Here is a 10,000-nt window from a genome sequence, read left to right as displayed (position 1 = left end):
AAGAAAGAGAGGCGGATACATAGAAATTGGCACCATGTGGCTGGGAATGGAAATACTAAAGCGAAGGGATGAAATAGAAAGTTTCCCAGAAGTAGAAGAATAGATTGGGCTGTTCGCTGTTGTTGGCGAATTCTCGCAGAATACTTCTGCTTGCCTCTCCGCGAGCTCGACTCTATCTACGCCACGTGCGTGAGCTCCAAATATTTAGGAACTTCTCTGGAAATGCGCTTCCTTTGCGCCGCACCCACGTTGCTTTATCAGATGATACAGCCACAAAGCGCAAGTGAAAAGTTCGACTAATGATGGCAAATCATTCATTTGTATACCATGTATTTTTCATTCGTGATTTTTTTTTTACCATTTTAATGAACACCTGCTCTGGTGGAGCACCTGAAATGCGGAAGGAATTAATGAGTTTTACGTGCTTTCGCCGATAGATCCTGAAAGAGTTTCCCGAGGAGCTGCGGGGCGACATATCGATGCATCTGCACCGAGAGATTCTCCAGCTACCGATATTCGAATCGGCATCCCAGGTAAAACCAACCAGACCATAGAAGAGGGCGCAACGCGAATAGTAGCCTGTGTGTGTTTGGGGAAATGAGGGGGAATTTTCCCAGATGGCAGAAAGTCAGATTGCATCTCGCAGCGGAACCGGGTTAACCGTGTGTGTGTGTCTGTTTCTCTCTGTTCGTTCGTTCGGTCTCTCTCTCTCTCTCTCTTCTGTCCTTGCTTCCACGGGTTGGGGCACTGGTCTCCAGGGCTGCCTGAAGCTGCTATCCCTCCATATCAAGGCGAACTTCTGTGCACCGGGCGAATACTTGATCCACAAGGGCGATGCGTTGAGCTACATTTACTACATATGCAACGGTTCGATGGAGGTTATGCAAAACAACATGGTCGTCGCCATACTGGGTAAGGTGTTGGATGGAAAAATCCCGTATCCCTCTTCACATCTAATTAGCATTTGGTGCAGAAGGAGCAAGGGAGAGTGATATAGAGAGAGGTCTTTTCCCCCGCGAGAAAAACTAATCCTCTTCACACTTGCACCTTTTGTTGCGCCACTGCCGCTGCTGCTGCTCACGTCTGTTGCAGGCAAGGGAGATCTCGTTGGCTGTGATATAAGCATGCACCTGCTGCACGGTAACCAGGGCAACTCGGGCAACGCCGGCTCCCAGGACACCCTCGTGAAGAGCAGCGGTGACGTGAAGGTAGGTGTAGTAGGCGGGCGTGTAGGCGCACCGCAGGACCACTCCGAACGCTCTCCGAGCTGTCGTTATCGACAGCGACAAGCACCGTGACCTGGTAGTGCGCCATGTGGTTGCTACCGTGTTTCCCCACCGGTTTTCTTGTGTTTTCGGCAGGCCCTCACCTACTGCGATCTGAAGAGTATCCATATGAACGGGCTGGTGGATGTGTTGCGGCTCTACCCGGAGTATCAGCAAGAGTTCGCCAACGACATCCAGCATGATCTCACGTACAACCTGCGCGAAGGGTACGAGGCCGAGGAGGAGACGGAAAATAATGGTCCCTGCCTAGCGTTACCCTCCATCAGCGAGGACGATGAGAATCAGTCGGACGTCGAATCGAACTCGGCCTCACCGATGAACACGGCGCTCCAGAAATCACCGGCACACAATCTGTCCGCCAGTCCGCGGCACGCAAAGTTGGTGCACAGGTGAGTCAGCCGCTCGCCGGTCGCCGCCTCGCGAAGAGCGCAATCAAGTGAAAAGTGTCGGTGGGTTCGACGACTTTACAGCAGCACACCACACCACACAGAAGCGTAGATTAACAGGATGGTTGCGACCATCGCCCGCTGTTACGCGGAACAATTGAGGGCGCCTTCGGTCCACCGACTTTAAAACTCAAACAGCTGCCGCCGAGCATGTCTCCCCATTCAGCGGTTTGCTCTCGGTGTCATAATCAATTCATGGCATCATTTGAACCTGCTGCTGATTCTTCTACTATCTTGGAACGTTGTTCACTCGCTCAGTGGGAGGCCATGTTTTGGGGAGGGAAGGAAGGGAGAGGGAAAACTGTTGAACAACGTCCAGGATTGGGATTGAAAGCGAAAAGTTATGAAATTATTAATGCATACCGTTCACTTCTCTCGTAGCCGAAATCGCTCGCTGGTGGCACTGAGGGAACGGGTCGAGCGGCAACGTTCGGTGCAGACCGCCAGCCAACCCAGTCCGTCCAGCCTGGAACGGACGAACTCCATCGAAGGGCTTAACCTGGAGGTGTCCAAGGAGAAGGAGAAAAGCCGTGCATCCGTCGAGCGGTTAGACAATCAGGTTACCACCCTGCACAACGACGTGGCTGCACTCAGCATGGAGGTATAGTATACGGGGCACTTGGCCAACCCGTAGACATCTCGACTCCTCTCGTACTCGTACTCAGCGCTGCAGTGATAACACTGGCAGGGCCCGGGGCTTTAATGATATTAAGGGCATTTGCTTTGCTTTAAGATTAACTTTTCGAATTGCGCTCGACACCGGCACCGGAGATGTGTTGAGAGAGAGTCCTCGGTGTAGGATGGAGGTAAAGAGTCTAGTGGGATTTACGGTATTCCGGTTCCGCGCGCGAAACGAAAACGCGCTGCTTTGAAGTGGTTTGTGCCCTTCTTTCCTTCCTCGGAACCGGTGATAATCCGTCCGGATCCATTACCGGTGTAGCTGATCCGTGAATTATTTACGATTTTTGATTTTTCGTTTAACTGACTCCGTACTGGCCAGTACCGGGAGAAGGAAAGGCAAGGGCAGTGGGGAGGTTGGGCAGATCATAATTTTCCTATCAGCTTACGGTTCACGTGGTAAATGTGATATTTTGTAATTGAAGTTATCGCCTGTTGTCTCCCCTCTCGGCCTCTCGGTGCAGGTACGAAATGCTATCCAAGCGCTGCAGGAGATGACGTACAACACGATGAATTCCCAGCTGGATCTGGGACACTTTCAACCGGCACGCTCCATACCGAACCTGCAAAATGGTGCCGTTGGTATACTGCGTGAAAGCGACAATGTGCTGATGGCACGCAGCAGCTCCCATCCACCGGAAATGTGGTGCCGCGAGATGAACGTGTTCGCCGAAACCGGGCTCACCAGCCCGAACGGGACGGAAATCCTGTCTGATGCGATGTACCGGCGCAAATCGATCATGTCCCAGAAGTACTCGGAAGAGATGTCGAGCTCAACGCAAACGGAGAACATGATCGATTTCGATACGCTGGAGAAGATAGTGCTGGCCCATCCGCACCTGGTGTTGAAGATACTGGGCGTGGAAGCGGTCTTCGGGAAGGAGAGCGATCTGCATCCAAAGGCGTACCCGCTGAACACCATATCGGAGGTGGCCAGCTCGGGTGAAACCATCTCATCGCGGGTACACGAATCGGGCCAGTACAAGCCACCGTTTCTGCATGCGAGCACGAACGGTAGCGCAACGGGTCTGCTGCAGCTGCAGACCGATCACGGGCTGATCGGTGAGCAGCTGTACGATCACCATCCGCTTCTGCTGGACGGTTATCAGGAGGGTCAGTGCAACGACCTGCGAGGCGTCGATGAGGGCAAGGACTGTAACAGAGACAACATATCTTTACCAACACCAACTCCACCACCACCACCACCACCACCCAATCCTGACGATGATGTGCCTCTGCCGGGCACCACGCTCTGCAGCGTCCCGAACGCCGACTGCATTCTAATAGACGAAAATGTGAACGTACTTAAGCAATCTGCTATGAACCATATCTTCCGAAAACAGGACCGCGTACCACCGAATTATCGCTTCTCTGCCGGCGACGCCGATCATCTCGAGAAGGGACTGAAAAATCTACCCTCCTCCCGATCGCTGGGTGGCAGTTGAAGCAACGCGCCGTTGGGCCGATGCGACGGCCAGCTAAGGGCATCGGATGCTCAAACCAAGTGAATGAATGTCGTCGTAGCGAAGCGAAACGATGTTCTACGATCGTGCTTGTGTTAAATCAATTTCAAATCCTAGTGAGAAAATAAAATGAGACATATTTTAATGCTAGCATGCAGCAGACACAAACCAATCAAACCACGCTGTGTACTTCATCCATTTTACTATACGCTATCGAAAGTTTTTATTAACAGCTTAAAACCACTTGAAACAAGTTATAAAATGTGTGCGCGCCGAAATGCGGCTTGCTGTGATGCTGTTTCAGCTCTGCTATACCCTGCTGAATGCTGCCAAAATGGCGGAAATTTTACTTGCTAGTCGGATAAAAATTGCACATTAAGTAAGGCACGATGATTGAGCGGATCGTTCATATTATCACGATAGTCAAGCGCAAAAGGAATGCTTGGTTGAGTCCCTCCATAAACAGGGCGGTATTAGCCTGTGGTGGCAATCTTTTGACCGAAAGATTTGTACCACTTTCTTTTCGATTTTTTCGCCACCTTTTGGTTCTCGGCCAATGCCAACGTGGATGAGGACCTAAGGGATAAGCTCGATAGAGCTTGCTGCTCATCGTGATTGCAATCTTTTGCTAATGCCGTCGAGTTCGCGTTGCTAACCGTTAGCTGAGAGGTACTGCGGCTCAGTTTACCCTTCGTCAGATGAAATGGGGCCGAGACTCGATCCCAGAACGAGTTGGATTTCTTCGCCAGCTCGGGTACGGTGGGGATTTGGACAGTCAGTGCGGGAGAAGCGACGTGTTTTGTTTGTTTTTCCGGAACTGGTGAGTGTTTTGATGCGGCGGGGCGTTGTTTTACTGGTTCTGGTTCTACAATCACGGTTGGAGCAACTTTCGTTTCTTTAAGCTCCCCTGAAACACTTTCCGGCTTGGCAATTTTGGCCGGATCCCGCACTGAATCCGTTAGCTTGTCCCAGAAGTTGAACAGTTCGCGCTGGCGCAAATAATCTAGCATAAAAGTGAACTTCAAGTGCTGTGGCACTTCACATTTCTCGATCACACAGGGAATTACTTTACGCTGCCGTTTCTCGATCTGCAGAGCATGGGCAAAGGTAACGGTGAACGTATACAATGGACTCTCCAAGAATGCCTGAGAGATGAGCACAACCAACCGCCGACAGCGTTCCGTTATGAGGCGAATCAGCACGGCGTGCTCGCAGTTACCACCGGCCAGAATGTCGCGATCTCGCAAGCAGAGACGCATTCCCCGTTTTTCTAGTTTTGTTACCAGTTTTGACGCAAACTCAATATCCTGATCAGCGTAGAGGATGAACGCATCGTACTGCTGTTTATGTTCGTGAGTATCGTCTCTTGTGATAATGTCCATGTCCTCCAAATCATCCGTCGGCTGCTTCAACTCGACCCGGGTGCTGGTCTGTTTCTTCAACAGGAATTTCACCGCATCTTCCTCTGAAAAAGACAAGAATGATGATCGTTAGTGGGCGATTGTAAACTGGAGGTGTTTTCAATACTTACCAAATGATTTCGATGTATCATCCACCACATCCCAGCGATCGATGCAGCCAAGCACTTCCTGTAGCTGGGCCAAATTCGCTGGGCGCTTGCAGTTCGCTGATTCCTGATCCCATAACTCCAACAGGCACTTGGCGGGACTGGCATTATTCTCCACTAGCGCAAGAAATCGCTTCGGAACACCGATCACATCGAAAGCACCGCGCCAATCTCGGAAATATCCCTCTTCCGAGGTAAATATACGGCGCTGATTGAGCAATCCGGCCAGCAGTTCCCGGGAACGATCGCTCAGCGCTATCAGCGGAGTCTTGGCTAGATCATGATTTCCGACGCTGATTTCCGTCACTTTACCCTGATTATGTTCCATTCTATGGAGCTATTGTGGAACAACTAAGCAACTACTAGTAGAATGCACTAAAATGATCAAATATCCTGGATCAAAGGACGAAAATCGCACATTTTGCGAGAAATAAACACGAAATTAGTCATTCCGGGATTCCAAAATATGTCAAAAAGGCCCCACTAAGCCAAACGGAGATCCACGCACCCGCTACATTAGCACTCTTTCGGTGCTGAAAAAAGGTGAAAGCCATGGGGCGAGACCCAGCACGGTTGTCATTGTAGTGCTAAAACTGCTCTAGATAACTGATCCCAAAAAATGGCAATATATTGATCAATTTTCCAGGTTACTTAGATTTAATTTAAGTATTCAAGTTCTGCAAAGTGTTTCTTTGCAGAAATTTCCGAAAATATGCTATATAAACCAAAGTGAGCTGAAATATTAATCAATAATATTGCGCGTGTGTATCCGATTCGAAAAAACATGTCGGGCGCATTAACCTTTTACTGCCCAATCATCTCTTATTACATACGGTTTTGCCTAGCTATTCGTAAGCGCGTTAAACTTGTACTGGATCTTTTATTGATTCAGTCAGTCTATCCCAAAAGTTGAACAGTTCGCGCTGGCGCAAATAATCTAGTGGAAAAGTAAAGTTCAAATACTGTGGCATTTCACATCTCTCAATCAAACATGGAATTATTATATGTTGCTGTCTTTCTATCTGCATGGCGTGAGTAAACGCAACGGCGAAATTATTCATTGGACTCTCCAAGAATGCTTGCGAGATAATCACAACTAACCGCCGGCATCGTTCCGATACGAGACGAATTAGAAGTGTGTGCTCACAGTCTCCACCGACGAGAATGTCTCGGTCCCTCAGGCATAAGCGCATTCCTCGATTTTCGAGATTGGATACAAATCCAGTAACAAAATCAATATCCTGATCAGCGTACAGGATGAACGCATCGTAATGCTGCTTATGGTCGTGGGTGTCGTCTCTTGTGATGATATCCAAATCGCCCATTCCGTCCATCGTCTTCGCGGTCCGAGTGTTGTTTTATTCCTTCAATACGAATTACACGGGATTAGGGCTTTCTCCGATAATTTTTGATCATATATGGGACGGTTGATCAATACTTACCAAACGATTCGGATGTGTTAGCATAACTAGCTCGCAAGACACGAAGAATAAAAGAAAATAAGAAACGACTCTACAATTTAGGTTCGGTTATTTTTGCTGATGAATAAATGTTGGGCTCTGCACCGTAGAGAAAAGTAAAAAGGAAAAAAATAACCCTTTTCGTCAGTATAATCTACTCTAAAACATATTGAATAACATGAACACAGTAATTTGAATAAGTTCTAACCAAAATTGGTTTGGATTATGATCTGATAATCTGATACATAACATGATCTGATTGAAACTTTTCCGGATTAATGAACCCAATTAACAATTAAACATCCAGTGAAATGAAGCTCTTGCATCTCTACCGTACATCATCAAATCCTCGATTTGTCTCACCATGTTCAACACGCGATTGCTCAACAGTAGTAAAATATTAACATAATATTCTGGATCGTTTCACCGGTCCGAAAAAAAATGTAAAACCTAAGCATCACAACACATTTTTGTATGTTTCGTGCGCCGCTTATCAATAAAGGAAACAGCACTGACACCGTTCACATAGGATGTTGCATAAATTAAGCGCGGTTTAGGGAATGATTGTATGTATGTGTATTGAAAATATGATTTTAAAACTCACACATTCTCTACAAACTACAACATTATAATCAGTTACTCACGAAAAGAAGGAAACATATTAACTACTTTTAACGTGGTGAATAGTTACCTCCTCTATGAACTTATTACACTGTACACTTATACGGTCACTAAGACGAAAATGACTCTTTTTTACTCGATTGATGAACGTTTCGTTTTGAAGAAACTGAATCTAATTTCATTCATGTTTCATATTGATTATTAGCTGATATGGTTTTGCGATTTCTCTATTTATTTATTTCGTTCTTAATAGAAGTAATAAAGACACTGCACAACCGGTTTCTACTTACATTAACAGGGTACTGTTAAGAACCGAACGGTTCCACGACGGAGACTGAGCTAGACGACCGAACGATGAGACTTTTAATTGGCGACTACTTTGGACATAACTTTTAGTTCTTCTGAATCCACAGCATGATGACGTATGTGCTATATTCATCGAGGCTCTTCATCGGATCATGAGAGGGGGTACGCAGTGTTATCAACGACGGCAATGTTTAGACACATGCTTGTGGCAAGGGCGGATGACGATATATCATTTCTTTAATAATCTGGAAACCGGAAACCGGTGATAAATCGGAATGGGTTTGCTTGGAACATCCAACCAAAAATTCTTAATATTTCTTAATATTATATAATTTTCTGTTGTTGAATCGATAACATTGAAGGAAGTCCACCTCTCTCATTTCTGCGAAGACGTGGCGGTTTATATTATTTCATTTGTATTTACTTATTTATATTTTTTTATATATTTTTTTATACACCTTTTCCTATATTAATTAAACTAACCATATCCAAATCTTTCACTGCTAGGAACGAAGAAACAAAATGTTATACTCGCTTGTTTTTAAATGTTAAAATTAAAATCTGCAATATCATTTGCGACAACGTTCATATAGTTAGGAACATGATTAGTAATGGTTGATATCTATGGTTGATATTCATAAGACAAAAGGAATACTTTATAAAGTAGAGAATATTTTTAAAAAATATACTAGTTTAGATAAGTAAGCTTATGTCATGGTTTTAGTGGCGTTTCCTAGTCGGTATAGGTACTCATTATCGAACGCTACAGCTTTAATCACGAACATGCCTACTAGTTCATTAGGCACGTTGTACATCAACTGGATCTCTGATTGATTCCGTCAGTTTGTCCCAGAAGTTGTAAAATATGTTTCGTCGTAAATAATTTAGCTTAGAAGAGAACTGCAAGTGCTGTGGCACTTCGCATTCTTCGATCACACAGGGAATTACTTTACGCTTTCGTTTCTCAATCTGCAGAGCATGCGCAAAGGCCACAGCAAACTTATTCATTTCATTTGCTACGAATGCTTGGGAGATAATCACAACCAACCGCCGACAGCGTTCCGTTATGAGGCGAATTACAACTTCGTACTCGCAGTCCCCACCGACCAGAATGTCTCGATCTTTCAGACACAAGCGCATTCCCCGATTTTCGAGAGTTGCTACCATTTTCGTGGCAAACGCAACATTCTGGTCAGCATAGAGGACAAACGCATCGTACTGCTGTTGATGGTCATGAGTATCGTCTCTTGTCATGATATTCATATCTACCAAATCGACAGGATTCATTTGCTGATTCCGCAGTAATTTCAGCGCATCGTTCCCTAAAAGATTGAAGAATGATAATTATGTTTTGATGATTATGTACCAAGCAATTCTTTATAACTTACTGAACATTTCCGATGTGTCATCCACCACATCCCACCGATCGATGCATCCAAGCACTTCCTGTAGCTGGGCCAAATTCGCTGGTCGCTCGCAGTCTTCTTGGACCCATAACTCCAACAGGCACTTGGCTGGACTAGGACTATTCTCTACCAACACAAAAAAACGTCGTGGAACGCCAATTACTTCGAAAGCACCGCGCCAATCTCGGAAATAACCCTCTTCCGACGTGAATATATGCTGCTGATTGAGCAACGTGTACAGCAGCTCCCTTGAGCGATGGCTTAGCGCTTGTAAAGGAACATTTGCAAGATCTATTTGACTATCGTCGAAGTTTTCTAACTGCTCTAGGCTGGATGACATTTTCGTAACTCGCTAATTGAATCCAACTGAGTAAAGAATACTGTAATGTAAAAGATAATATGAGAGCATGAGTTAGAGTGATTTATTTGTTCCTGATGAATAAATATCGGATGTGGTACAATAGAAATAGGTAGTGTAATGTAATCGTGTAATTTGATTACAAACATGTTGATAAAGTATCAATATATGCCGGACTGATTGAACGATTTATAGGCAAATTGATATATCTAATGATCAAACAAAGCAGTTAAATGTCGTCAGTATTTCATCAGAACCACTTTCATTGGAACCACAATTTACCTCATCACATTTAAGAGCCAATTTCACAATATTAAAATGTGCCAAACGTCATGTTTTTTGTGCGTTACTTATCAGTAAACGAAATATCACCAAGTCCGTCCTAAGAGAGTCCGTTCGTGTGTTGAAT

At 45.6% G+C, this 10,000-nt stretch overlaps 3 protein-coding genes across 4 annotated transcripts in view; 1 reads left to right on the top strand and 2 right to left on the bottom strand.

Annotated features, from left to right (window-relative positions):
- Positions 1-4,004, top strand: part of LOC125957524 (potassium voltage-gated channel subfamily H member 8) — a 33,169-nt gene extending 29,165 nt beyond the window's left edge. For both annotated transcript variants that reach the window (XM_049690289.1, XM_049690288.1), the window contains exons 14-19: positions 438-533; positions 759-912; positions 1,093-1,208; positions 1,362-1,675; positions 2,114-2,333; positions 2,875-4,004. In XM_049690289.1, coding sequence (XP_049546246.1) covers positions 438-533; positions 759-912; positions 1,093-1,208; positions 1,362-1,675; positions 2,114-2,333; positions 2,875-3,855 — 1,881 coding nt within the window. In that variant the 3' untranslated portion in view covers positions 3,856-4,004. The remainder of the gene's footprint in view (positions 1-437; positions 534-758; positions 913-1,092; positions 1,209-1,361; positions 1,676-2,113; positions 2,334-2,874) is intronic.
- Positions 4,005-4,049: 45 nt separating this feature from the next.
- On the bottom strand, positions 4,050-5,888 carry LOC125957532 (myeloid differentiation primary response protein MyD88-like). The gene is made up of 2 exons (XM_049690303.1): positions 5,405-5,888; positions 4,050-5,338 (listed from the first exon to the last, which is right to left on the bottom strand). Exons 1-2 carry the CDS (start codon positions 5,766-5,768, stop codon positions 4,347-4,349), a joined length of 1,356 nt encoding a protein of 451 aa, XP_049546260.1. The 5' UTR covers positions 5,769-5,888; the 3' UTR covers positions 4,050-4,346.
- Positions 5,889-8,279: 2,391 nt separating this feature from the next.
- Positions 8,280-10,000, bottom strand: part of LOC125957537 (myeloid differentiation primary response protein MyD88-like) — a 2,205-nt gene continuing 484 nt past the window's right edge. The window contains exons 2-3 of the mRNA XM_049690313.1: positions 9,216-9,613; positions 8,280-9,149 (exon numbers count right to left, since the gene is read on the bottom strand). Of these exons, the coding sequence (XP_049546270.1) occupies positions 8,626-9,149; positions 9,216-9,573 (882 nt within the window). The 5' untranslated portion in view covers positions 9,574-9,613 and the 3' untranslated portion in view covers positions 8,280-8,625. The remainder of the gene's footprint in view (positions 9,150-9,215; positions 9,614-10,000) is intronic.

The sequence above is a fragment of the Anopheles darlingi genome, chromosome 3 (assembly GCF_943734745.1).
Source record: "Anopheles darlingi chromosome 3, idAnoDarlMG_H_01, whole genome shotgun sequence".
NCBI classification, from domain to species: domain Eukaryota; kingdom Metazoa; phylum Arthropoda; class Insecta; order Diptera; family Culicidae; genus Anopheles; species Anopheles darlingi.
Note: the sequence above shows the minus strand (reverse complement) of the source record. Positions and strands in the feature narration are given on the sequence as shown.